Raw genomic sequence first — 19,356 nt, 5'->3', positions numbered from 1 at the left:
TATCCAACTCCACGTAACAGGTGCGCAGTTGCACCAATCCCACCTCCACAAGTCAACAGTTCCATATATCCCACTCCACAGTAACAGTTGAGCAGTGCCCATTCCACCCTCACATGTAACGTGCATCCCACCTCCACAGTAACATGACCCGTGCCCCATCCACCCCACATGTTAACAGTGCCCCAATCCCATCCCAATAACTGTAACAGGCCCATCCCTCACAGTACAGTGGCCCACCCACCTGCCCACAGTAACAGTACGAGCCCCATCCACCTCACATACAGTACAGTGTCCCCTCACGTAGCGTAAAGGCCCATCCCACTCCTCGAGTAACAGCTGCCCCATCCCACCTCCCAGTAACAGTGCCATCCACTCACAGTAAACGTGCCACATCCACCTCACCAATGGAGTGTCAACAGTAGCATGCCCCCATCCCACCTCCACAGTAACAGAAACAGCGACATCTCCCACCCAGGTACCAGTAACAGTGCCCTCCCACCTCCACAGTAACAAGTAGGCCCCATCCACCACCTCCTTACACAGTAACAGTGCCCCATCCCACCTCCACCTCCACAGTAAACAGTTGCCCCTTTCCCACCTCCACCTCCACAGTAACAGTGCCCCATCCCACCTCACATAACAGTGCACTCCCACCTCCACAAGTAACAGTGCCCATCACCTCCACCTCCACAGTAACAGTGCCCTATCCCACTCCACAACAGTAACTTTGCCCCATCCACATCCACAGTAACGAGTGCCCCATCCCACCTCCACCGCCACAGTACACAGTGCCCCATCACCTCACGCTCACAGTAACGGCCCATCCACCTCCATAGTTAACACTGAGCTGGAATAGCTACTGATTTGCTGGTACCAACTGTCAACAGCCGGTTACTTCATTAAGGCTAGTGCACACAGCACACTCATTTCAATTCAATACATCTCTTATCCTCAGGGCATTATGGAGGCATAGTCAGTTACAAATATCAACATCCTTTCTCTTAGTAGGATATACAGACAACAGAAACATCACATTTACAGACATACAGACAAAGAGAACTGGGCACGTAGGGTACTGCGAGGACACTCATACTTAAATGACTACACTGAACAGGTATAAGCATCCATAAGGCTACTGTGAGGGACACTGACTGAAAGCCTCACAAGACAGTAAAGTTTTCTGCCTGCCTTTCATAAGGGAAAGAAGACATTCTCTTCAGGGCGACTGTCATAGGGCAGATTGGGAAATTGCCAGATGGGCTGGTTGATCTTTACCCCAGTGGGCCTGTCTAGCGCTAATTATTATTTTGATGCAGACTTTAAGACATAATCAATGCCTTTTATCCATGCTTAACAAAAACAACAAAGATCCTGCATGAGGGCCCCGATATCTCTCTCCAAGGCTGACGTGAGTACGGTTTTTAACGAGTCAACACTGTAAGACTCTGGCGCAGATAGTATTGCAGGTGTGCGCAGACAAGCTGGCAGCGTCTTCACTGACATTTTGACCTCTCCTTGTGTCACTCTGTTATCTCCACATGTTTCTTGCTGTACCAATCATTCCTTTCCAAAGATACTGCCACGAATGACTACGCCTGTAGACTCACTCTACAGTATATGAAGTGCTTTAAAAGGCTAGTCATGGCACACATCATCTCCATCATCCAATATGACGCTAGCGCCCAACAGATCAATGCGCTAACGCAAAACTCAATTACATTTCACTCTGCCTCACCACCTAGAAAAGAGAACACCTATGTGAAATGGCTGTCATCGGAACTACAGGTCAGCATTTAACACCGTAGTGCCCTCCAGCTCGTCACAATTCAGGACCCTGGGATGAACAGTCCCCTCTGCAACTGGATCCTAGACTCGACTCGGCAAACCGCAGGTGGTGGAGTACGGCAACACCCCTCCGCCACGCTACGACGCAACAGCGGGGTGGCCCTGGGCGCTTGTCGCCCATGCCTGTTATCCCTGTTTACCCCACGAGCTCTGTGGCCACGGACGCGTAACAACTCGTCATCGAAATGGCTGTACGACGATCGGCGGTCGTGAACGACTGATCACCATGAAGATCAGAGACGCTACGGGAGGAGGTCAGAGAGAACTGGCAGTGTCGGTGCTAGACACAACAACTCTCCACCATGTCACAAGGCCAAAGGGTTCAATGCGTGGACTTCAGGAAACAGGAGGCGGGTGCACACCCCATCCACATCCGGAGAAGCGGAGAGGGTCAGGAGGCTTAAACATGTCCTTCCCACACCAGCACGTGTGGAGAAGGCCTCTTCTCCCTGCAAGAAATTATCTATCTCTTCTCTTTTTTTGTTCCCACCTCCACAGTAACAGTGCCCCATCCCACCTCCACAGTAACAGTGCCCCATCCCACCTCCACCTCCACAGTAACAGTGCCCCATCCCACCTCCACCTCCACAGTAACAGTGCCCCATCCCACCTCCATAGTAACACTGAGCTGGAATAGCTACTGTATTTCTAGCTGGTACCCAACTGTCAACAGCCGGTTACTTCTTAAGGCTAGTGCACACAGCACACTCATTTCAATTCAATGCAACTCTCTTATGCCCTCAGGGCAATTATGGAAGGCATAGTCAGATTACAAATATCAACATCCTCCTCATTTAGTACGGTATACAGACAACAGACATCACATTCCAAGACATACAAGACAAGAGAACTGGGCACTATAAGGGTACTGCGAGGACACTCATAACTTAAATGACTAACTGAACAGGTATAAGAACATCCACTAAGGCTACTGTGAGGACACTGACTGAAAGCCTCACAAGACAGTAAAGTGTTCTGCCTGCCTTTCTAAAGGGAAAGAAGACATTCCTCTTCAGGAGCGGACTGGTCATAGGGCAGATCTGGGAAATGCCAGATGGGCTGGTTGATCTTTACCCCAGTGGGCCTGTCTAGGCCTAATTATTATTTTTGATGCAGACTTTAAGACATAATCAATGCCTTTTATCCATGCTTCAACAAAAACAACAAAGATCCCTGCATGAGGGCCCCCGATATCTCTCTCCAAGGCTGACGTGAGTACGGTTTTTAAACAGGTCAACACTCATAAGACCTCTGGGCCAGATAGTATTCCAGGGTGTGCGCAGACAAGCTGGCAGGCGTCTTCACTGACATTTTGAACCTCTCCTTGTGTCACTCTGTAATCTCCACATGTTTCATGCTGACTACCATCATTCCTGTTCCCAAAGGCATCCTGCCACAATGACTACCGCCCTGTAGCACTCACATCAGTAATAATGAAGTGCTTTAAAAGGCTAGTCATGGCACACATCATCTCCATCATCCAAATGACATACCGCCCCAACAGATCCACTGCTAACGCAAACTCAATTACATTCCACTCTGCCCTCACCCACCTAGAAAAGAGGAARACCTATGTGAAATGCTGTTCATCGACTACAGCTCAGCATTTAACACCGTAGTGCCCTCCAGCTCGTCACCAATTCAGGACCCTGGGACTGAACACCCCCCTCTGCAACTGGATCCTAGACTCCCTGACGGGGCAACCGCAGGTGGTGAGAGTAGGCAACAACCCCTCCGCCACGCTGACCCGCAACACGGGGGGCCCCTGGSGCTTAGCCCCATCCTGTACTCCCTGTTTACCCACGACTCTGTGGCCACGCACGACTCAAACTCCGTCATCAAATTGGCTGACGACACGACGGTGGTCGGCCTGATCACCAATGAGATCAGAGACAGCCTACAGGGAGGAGGTCAGAGACCTGGCAGTGTGGTGCTAGAACAACAACCTCTCCCACAATGTCAGCAAGACCAAGGAGTTAATCGTGGACTTCAGGAAACAGGGGCGGGTGCACACCCCCATCCACATCGAGAGRGGAGAGGGTCAGGAGCTTAACATGGTCCTCCCACACCAGCACAGTCGTGAAGAAGGCCTCTTCTCCCTCAGAAATTATTTGGCATGGCACCTCAGATCCCTAGAAACTTTTACATCTGCGCCATGGAGAGCATCCTGACTGGTTGCATCCCKGTCTGGTATGGAAAATGCACCGCCCTCGACCGCTCCTACAGAGAGTGAGTCATGTGGCCGTGGCTTGCTATATAAAGCAGGTAGACAGGCATCGAGGAATTCAGTTACTGTTCGATTGAACGATAGAATGGGCAAAACAATTGTCCTAAGCGACTTTGAGCGTGGTATGATTGTCGGTGCCAGGCGCACCGGTTCCAGTATCTCCGAAACGGACGGCATCCTGGGCTTTTCACACACGACAGTGTTTAGGGTTTACAGAGAATGGTGTGACAAACAAAAACATCCAGTCAGCGGCAGTCCTCTGGGGGACACAGGAGGTCCGAGAGAGATAGGGGGGCCTTATTTCCTGTGACGGTGAAGGACAACAGTCTCCTTGATAGAGGTGGAAGGACAACAGCTCCTTGATAGAGGTGGAAGGACAACAGCTCCTTGATGAGAGGTGGAAGGACAACAGCTCCTTGATGAGAGGTGGAAGGACAACAGCTCCTTGATGAGAGGTGGAAGGACAACAGCAAGAATCATGCAAGCTAACAGGCGGGCCACAAACAGGCAAATAAGGGCGCAGTACAACAGTGGTGTGCAGAACAGCATCACGGAACACACAACTCGTCGGTCCTTGTCAAGAATGGGCTATTGCAGCAGACGATCACACCGTGTTACACTCCTATCAGCTAAAAACAAGAAGAAGCGGCTATTGAGAAATGGAAAATCTGTTCCTGTTGCATCATGCTGATGGCAGAGTCAGGATTTGGCGTTTATGTGACAAAATAAGCTAGTATAGTGTATGGAATCATTGTACCATCTTTACCGCTGTGAAATATATTTTRCATAACCAAACATATTGTTGTTTCAGCTGTTTGAAGCTGGTGTTCAATACCGTAAAAGACACACAAACAAAATGGGAAGCATAGAAATAGAGCACATAGAACAGATCTTGGCTGGGACTGAATGTGTTCTGCCAGTGTGTGAAGATACATAGCACACTCTGCAAACACAGAGCGAGAGAGATAAGGAGAGAAAGCGAATGAGAGAGAGAGAGGCGGGGGGGAGAGAGAGTTGACCAAGAGTTTCGGTTGGATTGCTTCCCCTCCTCCTCCCGTTGGGCCTCTGTGTCATGTCATCACCATGGTGACGGCATGCTTCGCCTGCTCTATCTTGGTAAACATGCCTCCCATAGCAATGGACCAGTAAAAGAGAGACGGGGCCTTAGCTCATACTTCTCTAAACTGATGGTGTTTTTCTCTTTGTTGGTTTCAGGTCGTCATAGATCAGACCATGGCAGCAGGGGCCACAGAGGGAACACACGGCACACAAAACCTGATCCTAAATAAACTTTAACGATCCTCAGATGAGGGGCAGGGAGGMAGAAGGGACAAGCATGCATCATCTCACTACGAGAGCGTGTTGTTTTAGCCTCATCCCCAGCTCAACTGTTAACACATATAGAAAGAGTGCCGGCTGGTGGACGAGATTAGTCTTGTTTAGGGCCTAGGCTATTCTACAACTGATGATGGTAGATAGGCCTACTACATACTGTAGTTCTGCCTGGCCTGCCTCTCACAAACTGTAGCTTCAATTGTTTAAATTGTTTTTAGTTTTTATTTAACCAGGCAAGTCAGTTAAGAACAAATTCTTATTTACAACGACTGCTAACCCTGGCCAAACTAGGAGGACGCTGGGACAATCGTGCGCCGCCCTATGGGACTCCCAATCACAACCGGTTGTGATACAGCCTGGATTCGAACCAGGTTGTCTGTAGTGACGCCTCATGCACTGAGATGCAGTGCCTTCGACCGCCGCGCCACTCTGGAGCCCATTGATCTATTCAATGATCTCAGCCACTGTTGGATAACAGTTGTTGAGTGTTGAATATAATTGTGTCCGCCTTACTATTCAGCCCTTAACAATAGTACAAGCCTTCATCTTCACTTCAGTCAAATTGGATTGGGGAATTTAATTTTATTGCATATACAGGCTGGGTATGTAGCCTAGCTGGTAATTTCTCCATTCATGTAGCCTACTCATTGTACTGTAACGCTAGCGCTCACACAGTGCGTTCAGAAAGTATTCATACCCCTTGACTTTTTCCATATTTTGTTGTGTTACAGCCTGAATTCAAAATGGATTAAATATTTGTGTTTTCCTCACCCATCTACACACAATACCCCAATAATGGCAAAGTCAAAACATGTTTTTAGAAATGTTTGCAAATGTATTGAAAATGAAATACAGAAATATCTAATTTAAATTCAGTACCAGTAAAAAGTTTAGACACACCTACTCATTCCAGGGTTTTTCTTTATTTTTACTATTTTCTCCATTGTAGAATAATAGTGAAGACATCAAAACTATGAAATAACACATATGGAATCATGTACAATAGAATATAGTACAAATGAAGAAAAACCCTTGAATGAGTAGGTGTCCAAACTTTTGACTGGTACTGTAAGTATTCACATCCCTGAGTCAGTACTTTGTAGAAACACCTTTGCCGGTGATTACAGCTTTGAGACGTCTTGGGTATGTCTGTATCAGCTTTGCACATTTGGATTTGGGGATTTTCTCCCATTCTTCCTTGCAGATTTTCTCATGCTCTGTTAAATTAGATGGGGAGCAGTGGTGAACAGCAATCTTCAAGTCTTTCCACAAATGTTCAATGGGATAAACGTCTGGGCTTTGGCTGGGCCACTCAAGGACATTCACATTCTTGTTCTGAAGCCATTCCAGCGTTGCTTTGACTATGTTTGCTTGGGGTCATTGTCCTGTTGAAACGTAAATCTTTGCCCAAGTCTAAGGTAGTTTGCACCTTGAACTAGGTTKTAATCTAGGATTTGGCTCCATTCATTGTTTCGTCTATCCTTACCAGTCTCCCAGTCCCTGCACTGAAAAGCATCCATTTAGCATGATGCTGCCACCACCATGCTTCACAGCAAGGATGGTGTTAGACAGGTGATGAGCTGTGTGTTTTTTTCCCAGACTTAATTGTTTTGCATTCAGGTCAAATAGTTAAATTTGTCTCTTCAGACCACAGAACCTTGGCCTTATGATCTCAGAGTCTTTCACATGCCTTTTTGCAAACTCCAGGCGTGCTATCATGTGCCTTTTTCTCAGGAGTAGCTTCCGTCTGGCCACTCTCCCATAAAGCCCAGATTGGTGAAGAGCTGTAGACACTGGCAGGTTCTCCCATCTCAGCCAAAGACCCCTGTAGTTCTGCAAGAGTGGTCGTTGGATTCTTGGTCACCTCCCTGACCAAGATCCTTCTTGCCCGGTTGCTCAGTTTGGTCGGACGGCCAGCTGTAGGCAGATCCATATTTTTTCAATTTCCCAATTATGTGCTCTTGGACACAGTCAACACAACAACAAAAAATGATAACCTTCCCCAGATATATGTGTAACGGATGTAAAATGGCTAGCTAGTTAGTTAGCGGTGGTGCACGCTAATAGCCTTTCAATCGGTTACGTCACTTGCTCTGAGACCTTGAAGTAGGGTTTCCCCTAGCTCTGCAAGGGCCGCGGCTTTTGTGGAGCGACGGGTAACGACGCTTCGTGGGTGTCAGTTGTTGATGTGTGCAGAGGGTCCCTGGTTCGCGAGGGGACGGACGTAAAGTTATACTGTTACATATGCCTCATCAAAATTATATCTTGTCATTATATGGACAGTTCCTTGGACTTCATGGTATAGCTTCTGATTTGACATGCAGTTCTTCTATGATATAATGGTGGTCCGCAAATGAACGTTAAAGGTGCATGACGCCACCTACTGTGCTGGAGTGTGTGGTAAATCAAGGTTTACAACATTAGCTCCACATTTCTAAATCCTCCCACCTAACTCAGTACTTCTGAGGAAATAAAAAAGAGCCCTACTAACATCTAATAGACCCTCCCCCAACCCCAAAATCTCTTCTAAACACCCCCAACCCCGTCCAACCTCAATGACCTTGCATTTCAATCTTTCCTCTCAACATACTTACAACATAAAAGATGCTCCACCATTTCCTTGAACATACACTCTAGACAAAAACCTTTCACATGGTTGCCAACCAGATATAATGACAAGTTCAATGTACAATTTCCTAGGCACAATCGATCAAACACCACCTCTTCCTTCCTAATCTGTCCTTTGAATCTTGGTCCACTAACCTTTCTTTGGACAGCATATAAATGCTCAGAGTCCCATCTCTTCTGCCACACATCTGTCAAAATGGCTCTGATCTTACATTTGGCCTCACCTCTACCCAGTGGAACATTAATATCAAATAAATCTAAGCTCTTTTGGCTAACTGGTKCACATTTTCATTCCCTTCCACACATTAATGGMCTGGGACCCAGCAGAATCTTACTACTACACCCAGTCTCTCAATTCTCCATAATAACATGAATAGCTCCAATAGTAGGTCACTCCTATTAGATTTACCAGATGATAAACTATTCAATACAGACAGAGAATCTGAGCATACTATAATTCTAACAGGTTGTATGTCCTCCACCGCTGGAGGGCAACTACTATCACCAACAGTTCAACTGAGTATACTGACAGTTCATCTGTTAGTCTTCTACATATCTGCACATCAAATTCAGGAACATAAACGCCTGCTCCTGTGCGCGCACTATCTTGGTAAAAATGCATAAAACCTTCCACCAATGTAATTGCCAACCAGTTTCCCTATATCACGGACTTCTGACCAATCTTTCCTTTTCTCTACCAAGGTTAGATCAACAACAGGATCTGGGAGTAACCATGCAGGAACAAACTCAAATTCTCTCATACCACGCTCATCAGCAAGCTTTCCAACCAAAACCACTGCCTTGTCTACTAGTATATTCCCAACAGTCATCTAGAACAGTAGCAGCGGGATGGTCAACCTCAAAGACTTTCATCCTAACCCAATAAGCTAATGACAATTTTTATATATCCACGGCATCTTACCTGTCTCCACTAGTAAGGCACATACAGATGTTTGATTTACAACTAGGCAAGTCAGTTAAGAACAAATTCTTATTTACAATGACGGCCTACCCCGGCCAACGCTGGGCCAATTGTGCGTTGCTCTATGGGACTCCCAATCACGGCCGGATGTGATACAGCTTGGATTCGAACCAATATCCTTTTTGAATTCAGGATGTAATGTGACAAAATGTGTAATAAATCAAGGGGTATGAATGTTTTTTTTTTTTTTTGTCAATCATTTTTCTTAGCTGCTTTTGCAGAGGAAATGTGTTATTGACGAACGTTTAGAATTGCAATGACTGTGATATGTGGTTGTTTTAACCTTTATCTACCTCAGCTTAATGTAAATCGCTCGACGCTAGTAGATGAGATTGACCAGAATGAAAATATAATTTATGCGTTGTTTGATTGATTAGTTGTTAGGATCTGGCGCCATCTGCTCGTCAACATGTGTTACGTGCTGACTACTGAACGAAAACGTCAGCCCAGACCTGCGTTTTGCGTCATGACGAAAGCATCAGTTTATGCCAATTKCGCTCCTCCCACACTTGGTTTCCACTAGATAACACAGACACAAAGTCAACCTGGGCTACATCGTCAAAGTGTATGAAACAAATGGCTTTTTGGTCTTAATTTAAGGGTAGGTTAAGATTTGGTTAATGTTAGGGTTACATTTTAAGAAGAGCCATTTTTTTTTTTTTTTTAAATAGGCGGGGTATATGACTTTGTGACTGTGGTAACTAGTGACGACTCATTCTCTTCTAATGTCAGTCAGAGAATGATTTTCTCTGCTCCGAAATCTGCAGAATAGAAAGCGTATGTTGTCGGTTAGCCTGGAAGTAAACTCAACGAGCCTACCTTGTCATGAGTGTTTTCTGTAGCTTACTCTCGAGAGGACTTCTCTGCGGACGGGCAACATGTCGGTTTGTAACCGGACAGCAGGATTTCAGCGGTGGCGTGCTGCGGATGGCTCGGGCGGTTGGCTCGACCAGGTAACGTTAATGCCCTCTACTTGCTCCAGTCCAGGCTAATAAATTGACAGCGAGTTCACATTCTAGCTAGCTATCTTCTTTAGCTACGTAACGTTCATGTAAATGCACCGAATAACAACATTATAGGATACATTGGTTATCATCATCGATCTTTATTTGTGTATGTTTATGTTATTTAGGGGTAGCTAGGGTATTTTATTTAGATGGATAGCTAATGTATGTTAGCTAACTAACGTTAGCAGTACACTTGGTTGTGGACTAAATTAATATATTTCTACATTTTCTGTTGTATGACAAGCAATGTGTGCCCATCCGATGTTGCTTGCATTTTATTGTATTGTGTGTTGTCAAATCTAAAGCCCAATATTTTGCTAGCATTTTATCTAGCTAGCTAACCAGCTAGGCCAGCATTCCAACAATGACCCTGGCCCTACTCAGTATTTGTTTAACTGCCCTAGGTTAGCAATGTAACGTTATGGTAAATAAGTTACATCGTTGAATGAGAGCATCATGTTGACACAGTCAGTTACTTGTTTTGTTTACTACATTTCTTAGCCGAAATCATTACCAAGGATACGTTAACAATTCATTCACGTAATTGTCTCTTTCCTCTTGCACCCCAGTGAAGATAGCTAATTTATTATCAAATACACGACATGACCGAAAGTATGTGGACTCCTGCTCGTCGAACATCTCATTRCAAAATCATGGGCATTAATATGGAGTTGGTCCCTCCCTTTGCTGCTATAATAGCCTCCACTCTTCTGGGAATGCTTTCCACTAGATGTTTGGGACTTTATTTCATTCAGCCACAAAAGTATTAGTGAAGTAGGACACTGACGTTGAGCGATTAGACGTTGCTCTTATTCCAATTCATCCCAAAGGTGTTCGATGGGGTTGAGGCCAGTCAAGTTCTTCCACACCGATCTCGACAAACCATTTCTGTATGGACCTCGCTTTGTGCACGGGAGCATTGTCATGCGGAAACAGGAAAGGGCCTTCCCCAAACTGTTGCCACAAAGTTGAAGCACAGAATTGTCTAGAATGTCATTGTATGGTGTAGCGTTAAGATTTCCCTTCACTGGCACTAAGGGGCTTAGTCCGAACCATGAAATACAGCCCAAGTCCATTATTCCTCCTCCACRAAACTTTACAGTTGGRTCTATGTATTGGGGCAGGTAGCGTTCTCCTGACAACCGCCAAACTCAGATTCTTCCATCGGCCTGCCAGATAATGAAGCGTGATTTGTCACATGAAATGCTTACTTACAAGCCAACAGTGCAGTTCAAGAAGAGTTAAAAAAATATTTACCAAATTAAAGTAAAAATAATAAAAAGTAACACAATAACAAGGCTATATACAGGGGGTTCCCGAGTCAATGTACAGGTTAGTCGAGGTAATTTGTACATTAAGCCAGAGAACACGTTTCCACTGCTCCAGAGTCCAATGGCGGTGAGCTTTACACCACTCCAGCCAACGCTTGGCATTGTGTATGGCTATCTTAGGCTTCTGTGCTGCTGCTCGGCCATGGAAACCCATTTTATGAAGCTCCCGAAGAACAGTTATTGTGCTGCGTTGCTTCCAAAGGCAGTTTGGAACTCGGTAGTGAGTGTTGCAACCGAGGACAGATGAGCTATGCTCTTCAGGACTAGACAGTCCCGTTCAGTGAGCTTGTGTGGCCTACCAATTTGCAGCTCAGTCGTTGTTGCTCCTAGACATTTCCACTTCACAATAACAGCGCTTAGTTGACCAGGGCAGAAATTTGACGAACTGACTTGTTGGAAAGGTGGCATCCTATGACAGTGCCACGTTGAAAGTCTTTGAGCTCTTCAGTAAATTCATTCTACTGCCAATGTTTCTCTATGGAGATTGCATGGTTGTGTGCTCGATTTTATACACCTGTCAGCAACGGGTATTGCTGAAATAGCCGAATCCACTAATTTGAAGGCATTTACACATACTTTTGTGTGTATGTTAACTCTAACAATGTATTATTCTATTGTCTGTTGCAGCCCTGTGAACCTAACCTATGARGTGTTTGACGGGACAGGGGACGGCACCCCCCTGGTCTTCCTCCATGGGCTGTTTGGCAGCAAGTCCAACTTCCACTCTATAGCCAAGTCCCTGGTGCAGAGGACAGGCCGAAAGGTAACGCATAGTCTCACAAGGCAGACAATTGTTTCAGAAATATTACATGGGCGGCAGGTAGCCTAGTGGTTAAGAGCGTTGGGCAGGTAACCTAAAGGAGTTCCTTGGTCGAATCCCCGAGCCGACTAGGTGAAAATTGGTCAATGTGTTGTTGAGCAAGGCACTTAACCCTAATTGCTCATCTAAGTCGCTCTGGATAAGAGCGACTAAAATGTAAATGTACAATTATTTATCACAAAGAGCAACACATGTTAATGTTAAAGATTGTAAATCCAGGATGGCTAACACACGAGGAGGGGGGATACACTAGGCTATGTATGCCTTGGTCTTAACTGATATCTTTCTCTCTAAACAACCAGGTAAATAATAAATCGGAATTTAGTGTATAGAATTGATCTGAAACCATGCTGATAAGGCTCAGTTATTCTCTCACATACAGTTATGCACCACTCTGGTCTTCGAGTGTGGCTGTTTTATTCATGCTTTCTATTTGGTGAGGGTTGTGAAACCAGATATGTGTACCAATCAGTGACCGTAATGCAGTTCAGTGCCAGTAAGAAATTAATACCAACAGGATTATGGCCTGTACCCTCCTCCAACCCTACGCTCCCCCTCCTCCCACCCTACGCTCCCCCTCCTCCCACCCTACGCTCCCCCTCCTCCCACCCTACGCTCCCCCTCCTCCCACCCTACGCTCCCCCTCCTCCCACCCTACGCTCCCCCTCCTCCCACCCTACGCTCCCCCTCCTCCCACCCTACGCTCCCCCTCCTCCCACCCTACGCTCCCCTCCTCCCACCCTACGCTCCCCCTCCTCCCACCCTACGCTCCCCCTCCTCCCACCCTACGCTCCCCCTCCTCCCACCCTACGCTCCCCCTCCTCCCACCCTACGCTTCCCCCTCCTCCCACCCTACGCTCCCCCTCTCACCTCACCCTACTTCTACTCTCCCTCTCACCTCACCCTACTCTCCCTCTCCTCTCACCCTACTCTCCCTCTCCTTCTCACCCTACTCTCCCTCTCCTCTCACCCTACTCTCCCTCTCCTCTCACCCTACTCTCCCTCTCCTCTCCTCTCACCCTACTCTCCTCTCTCCCTCTCACCCTACTCTCCCTCTCCTCTCACCCTTACTCTCCCTCTCCTCTCACCCTACTCTCCCCTCTCCTCTCACCCTACTCTCCCTCTCCTCTCACCCTACTCTCCCTCTCCTCTCACCCTACTCTCCCTCTCCTCTCACCCTACTCTCCCTACTCCTCTCACCCCTACTCTCCCTCTCCTCTCACCCTACGCTCCCTCTCCTCTCACCCTACGCTCCCTCCTCCTCTTCACCCTTAACTCTCCTCTCCTCTCACCCTACTCTCCCTCTCCTCTCACCTACTCTCCCTCTCCTCTCACCCTACTCTCCCTCTCTCTTCACCCTACTCTCCCTCTCCTCTCACCCTACTCTCCCTCTTCCTCTCACCCTACGCTCCCTCTCCTCTCACCCTACCTCCCTCTCCTCTCACCCTACGTCTCCCTTCTCCTCTCACCCTACTCTCCCTTCTCCTCTCACCCTACTCTCCCTCTCCTCTCACCCTACTCTCCCTCTCCTCTCACCCTACTCTCCCTCTCCTCTCACCCTACTCTCCCTCTGATCTCACCCTACTCTCCCTCTGATCTCACCCTACTCTCCCTCTCTTCTCACCCCAATGAAACCCTACTGTCCTTACTTTCAATGAGTGATCACAGAGGACTGGACTGTAGTCTTCTATCTAGCCTATAGCCCTGTGCCCTCCCTCTTCTCCTCCCCTCCATCTCCCTCCTCTCCACCCCTCCCTAGTGTCCTAACTGTCCTTTGTCCAGTCAGGTGCTGACGGTCGACGCCCGTAACCACGGTACCAGCACACACAGCGCCGATCTGACCTATGAGGCGATGACCAATGACTTGACGCACTTGCTCGCCCAGCTGCACATCGGGAAGTGCGTCCTGATTGGCCACAGCATGGGGGGCAAGGTCGCCATGACTACGGCCCTGTCGCAGGTGAACAAACGAACGACCCCGGAACATCAATATGAATCCRTACTACACTGTGGTCTCTGTGCCGCTTGAAGCTGCACTAATTACATTAGAAACCTGCAATGATTACTGCTGCACTGTACCATGGGAAAGTGACTGCCCATCTCGCCTTACTTCCTGGATCCAGTCCCAATACTTTTTTTGAATGCACTTTGAGATTATATCATCAAATTCACGGAAACGCAGTCATTTAGGATATACAGTGCATTCGGAAAGTATTCGGACCCATTTTTTAAAAACTTTACAGCCTTATTCCTCATCAATCTACACACAGTACCTCGTACTGACAAAGCAAAAATTCATTTGCCAACATTTCTGAAAATCAATTTTTTTTATGCAAAAAAATTAAATACACATTTACATAAGTATTCAGACGCTTCTCTCAGTTGTCTGAAGCACCTTTGGCAGCAATTTAAAGTCTTGAGTCTTCTTGGGTATGACGCTACAAGCTTGGAGCACCGGTATTTGGGGAGTTTCTCCCGTTCTTCTCTGCAGATCCTCTCAAGCTCTGTCAGGTTGGATGGGSAGAGTCGCTGCACATTTTGGTTTCATCAGGCCAGAGAATCTTGTTTCTCATGGTCAGAGTCCTTTACGTGTCTTTTGGCAAACTCCAAGCAGGCTATCATGTGCCTTTTACTGACGAGTGGCTTCTGTCTGGCCACTCTACCATAAAGGCCTGATTGGTGGAGTGCTGCAGATGGTTGTCCTTCTGGAAGTTTCTCCCATCTCCACAGAGGAACTCTGGAGCTCTGTCAGTGATCATCAGGTTCTTGGTCACCTCCCTGACTAAGGCCCTTCTCCCCTGATTGCTCAGTTTGGCCAGGCAGCCAGCACTAGGAGGAGTCTTGGTGATTCCAAACTTCTTCCAGTTAAGAATGATGGAGGCCACTGRGTTCTTGGGGACCTTCAATGCTGCAGAAATGTTTTGGTACCCTTCCCCAGATCTGTCTCGGAGCTCTATGGACAATTCCTTCAACCTCATGGCTTGGTTTTTGCACTGTCAACTGTGGGACTTTAAATAGACAGGTGTGTACCTTTCCAAATCATGTCCAATCAATTGAATCAAGTTGTAGAAATCTCAAGGATGATCAATGGAAACAGGATGCACCTGAAATCAATTTTGAGTCTCATAGCAATGGGTCTAAATACTTATGTAAATAAGGTGTTTCTGTTTGATTTTGAAGTTTGCAAAAATTTCGAAAAACCTGTTTTCGTTTTGTCACYGGGTGTTGATTGAGGAAAAACGATCAATTTTAGAGTAAGGCTCTAATGTAACAATGTTGGGAAAAAGTCAGTATGAATACTTTCCAAACTCACTGTATACGGTATATAAAATGAAATTCACATTCGTGGGTGAATTTACTTCTACTCTATGCCTCTTAAGAAGATTTTAGAAACTGAAGTGGTCACACTTTCCCATTGTATAGAGAAGGCAGAACTAATTTCTTCCTCTCTTCTCCCTCTTCCTTTTCTCTCCCTCCTTCTACCTGTCTCTTCATCGCTCTCCCCCTCCCCCCAATCACCCCCTTTTCCTTCCTTTCCCCATATATCTCCCGGTAGCCTGGCCTGGTGGAGAGGTTGGTGGTGGTGGACATCAGTCCAGCCCAGACCACCACCCGTACCAACTTCCACTCCTACATCCAGGCCATGAAGGATGTGAAGATCTCTAGCGACATCCCTCGCTCGACTGCCCGCCGCATGGCCGAGGACCAGCTACGCAAACTGGTCAAGGTTAGGGCAAGCTCCTCACTGGCTATCACTACTGTTATTACCACCAGGGTTCACACTACTGTTATTAACACCAGAGCTGTGTTCGAATACCCATACTGTATACTACATACGTAATGACTATATACTATTAGTTKATTTTAGTATACTGTTATCCTTTCAGTTGAGCGTACTAGCGCTACGCCTGTCTACCTGAAGTTGATTATGTTGCTATGCAACCTCTTGCTAGCTTGTTAGAGTAACAAATTACTAGCTYGACATCTTATGACTTTGGGTGTGTTTGTAAATTCAATCTGGAGTGCCAGCGTGCGCTCTGGGTGTTCGTAAATTCAGAGCGTTTTGTTCTCGGAGCGTTCAGAGCGCACACTGGCACAATCAGACTRGAGTGTTCTGAAATCGGAGTAGATAGCCAGAGTGAATTTACGAATGCACTTAATTAACAATGTCCATTGAACGCACAACAACTATCCCGCTGAGCTAAGAATGACGTGAATAATCAAGTCAATAAATGTTGGATAGTTAGCATGTAGTTAATATACTTGCAAGTTCGATGTATTAGTAGRCAACTAACGTTAGGTAGCTAGCTAACATARGGTACATACTGCTGTAATGATATGTTATGCGGTCCGTAAAGGATAGCGTAGCTAACATATTGTCAGTCAACATAACGTGGAATGTATTTGAAAAGTCATTACTTTACTAAATTGKTAAACATTTTCTTAACATTTGTTGTAATTGGTTAAAGCAATGAATTTGAATCCGCTCTCATTGAACTTGGGCTGCATATTTTCCGGKATTTTCTTCAAKTCTGAAAATGTTGTGAAGCCACGCCCATTTTCTGAAGAATTGRATTATGCYCCCTAAAAGCACGGAAATAGTGTCCACTGCTTGTATACTTAATATTTTGTGGAATGTAGGTCGACATCCGGGAACTTTTGGCATACTAACTGTATCCATACTWTGACCAATAAGCATAGTACATACAGTTGAAGTCGMAAGTTTACATACACTTAGGTTGGAGTCATTAAAACAAATTTTCCACCACTCCACAATTGTCTTGCTAACAAACTATAGTTTTGGCAAGTCGGTTAGGACATCTACTTTGTGCATGACGCAAGTAATTTTTCCAACAATTGTTTACAGACGGATTATTTAACTTATAATTCACTGTATCACAATTCCAGTGGGTCAGAAGTTTACATTTGCTAAGTTGACTGTGCCTTTAAACAGCTTGGAAAATTCCAGAAAATTATGTCATGACTTTAAAAGCTTTTGATAGGCTAATTAACATCATTTGAGTCAATTGGAGGTGTATCTGTGGATATATATCAAGGCCTACCTTCAAACTCAGTGCCTCTTTGATTGACATCATGGGAAAATCAAAAGAAGTTAGCCAAGACCTCAGGAAAAAAAGCTGTAGACCTCCACACGTCTGGTTCATCCTTGGGAGCAATTTCCAAAAGCCTGAAGGTACCACGTTCATCTGTACAAACAATAGTACGCAAGTATAAACACCATGGGACCACAGCCGCCATACCGCTCAGGAAGGAGACTCGTTCTGTCTCCTAGAGATGAAAGGTACTTTGGTGCGAAAAGTGCAAATCAATCCCAGAACAACAGCAAAGGACCTTGTGAAGATGCTGGAGGAAACGGGTGCAAAAGTATCTATATCCACATTAAAACGAGTCCTATATCGACATCACCTGAAAGGCCGCTCATCAAGGAAGAAGCCATTGCTCCAAAACCGCCATAAAAAAGCCAGACTACGGTTTGCAACTGCACATGGGGACAAATACTGTACTTTTTGGAGAAATGTCCTCTGGTCTGATGATACAAAAGTAGGACTGTCTGGTCATAATGACCATCGTTATGTTTGGAGGAAAAAGGGGGAGGCTTGCAAGCTGAAGAACACCATCCCAACCGGGAAGCACGGGGGTGGCAGCATCATGTTGTTGGGGTGCTTTGCTGCAGGAGGGACTGGTGCACTTCACAAAATAGATGGCTTCATGAGGAAGGAGAATTATGTGGATATATTGAAGCAATGTCTCAAGACATCAGTCAGGAAGTTAAAGCTTTGTTGCAAATGGGTCTTCCAAATGGACAATGACCTCAAGCGTACTTCCAAAATTGTGGCAAAATGGCTTAAGGACAACAAAGTCAAGGTACTGGAGTGGCCATCACAAAGCCCTGACCTCAATCCCATAGAAAATTTGTGGGCAGAACTGAAAAAACGTGTGCAAGGAGGCTGACAAACCTGACTCAGTTACACCAGATCTGTCAGGAGGAATGGGCCAAAATTCACCCAACTTATTGTGGGAAGCTTGTGGAAGGCTACCCAAAACGTTTGACCCAAGTTGAACAATTTAAAGGCAATGCTAACAAATACTAATTGAGTGTATTTAAACGTCTGACCCACTGGGAATGTGATGAAAGAAATAAAAGCTGAAAAAAATAATTCTCTATTATTGACATGTAACATTCTTAAAATAAAGTGGTGATCCTAACTGACCTAAAACATGGAATTTTTACTAGGATTAAATGTCAGGAATTGTGAAACTGAGTTAAAATGTATTTGGCTAAGGTGTATGTAAACTTCCGATTTCAACTGTATSTGACAGTAGTGTAGTGGCCTGAGGGAACACAATGTGTTATGAAAGGTAATGTCAGGTAATATTTTAAGGTGTGTGTATATAACTACCTTATGTTCATGGAACCCATAAGGCAGCAGCTAATAGGGATCCTTAATAAATACAAATACTACTGTTAATACCACCCAGGGTTCACACTACCTGTCACTATCATCTCACTACAACAGTAGCAACCCAATCGTCTGACAGCTGAAAGGCTATGTAATTGAACATACAACTACTGTAATGAAGTAGCGAATGTAAAACATAATACCATTTTATTGGCAAAATGCAATTCCRGGGAAATTATGCAAATTAACCTATAGACCYATCAGCARGACCAGTTAAATGTATTTTTGGCAGCTAACCGATTTAACTGTTAACATCCCTAGTCCTTGGAGAATGAATGAATGAATGAATGCGTTGTGAAACCAAATGGATATAAAGCAGTCTTCAATTGGTGGTTGACTAATCCCCAAGCACCATCTAAATGGCTTTGGAATTGAGTAAAAAGCATTATTATATACTGTAAATCCAGTCCATTGAAATACCTTTTCTTTTGAAACCAAAGAGAAGGCATTTGGAGGACATACCCAGGGATAGTTTGTTTAGTAATGGTGTTGTGTTTCTTCCTGTGTTCAGGAGCGCTCAGTGCGCCAGTTCCTGCTGACCAACCTGGTGGAGCAGAACGGACACTACGCCTGGAGAGTCAACCTGGACGCCATTGCCGCGCACCTTGATGACATCATGAGCTTCCCTACCTTCGAAACCACATACGAGGGCCCCACCCTCTTCCTGGGCGGAGCCAGTTCTGCCTACATCAGGTATAA

The 19,356-nt window shown here is 45.7% G+C and overlaps 1 protein-coding gene across 1 annotated transcript in view; it reads left to right on the top strand.

The window, feature by feature from the left end:
* Positions 1 to 9,537: 9,537 nt before the first annotated feature.
* The window catches only part of abhd11 (abhydrolase domain containing 11), a 16,203-nt gene continuing 6,384 nt past the window's right edge, over positions 9,538 to 19,356 (top strand). The window contains exons 1-5 of the mRNA XM_023988330.3: positions 9,538 to 9,970; positions 11,983 to 12,118; positions 13,962 to 14,135; positions 15,732 to 15,902; positions 19,169 to 19,350. Coding sequence (XP_023844098.1) covers positions 9,843 to 9,970; positions 11,983 to 12,118; positions 13,962 to 14,135; positions 15,732 to 15,902; positions 19,169 to 19,350 — 791 coding nt within the window. The 5' untranslated portion in view covers positions 9,538 to 9,842. The remainder of the gene's footprint in view (positions 9,971 to 11,982; positions 12,119 to 13,961; positions 14,136 to 15,731; positions 15,903 to 19,168; positions 19,351 to 19,356) is intronic.

The sequence above is a fragment of the Salvelinus sp. IW2-2015 genome, linkage group LG5 (genome assembly GCF_002910315.2).
Source record: "Salvelinus sp. IW2-2015 linkage group LG5, ASM291031v2, whole genome shotgun sequence".
Lineage (NCBI taxonomy): Eukaryota > Metazoa > Chordata > Actinopteri > Salmoniformes > Salmonidae > Salvelinus > Salvelinus sp. IW2-2015.
This window is presented reverse-complemented; position numbering and strand designations above follow the sequence as displayed.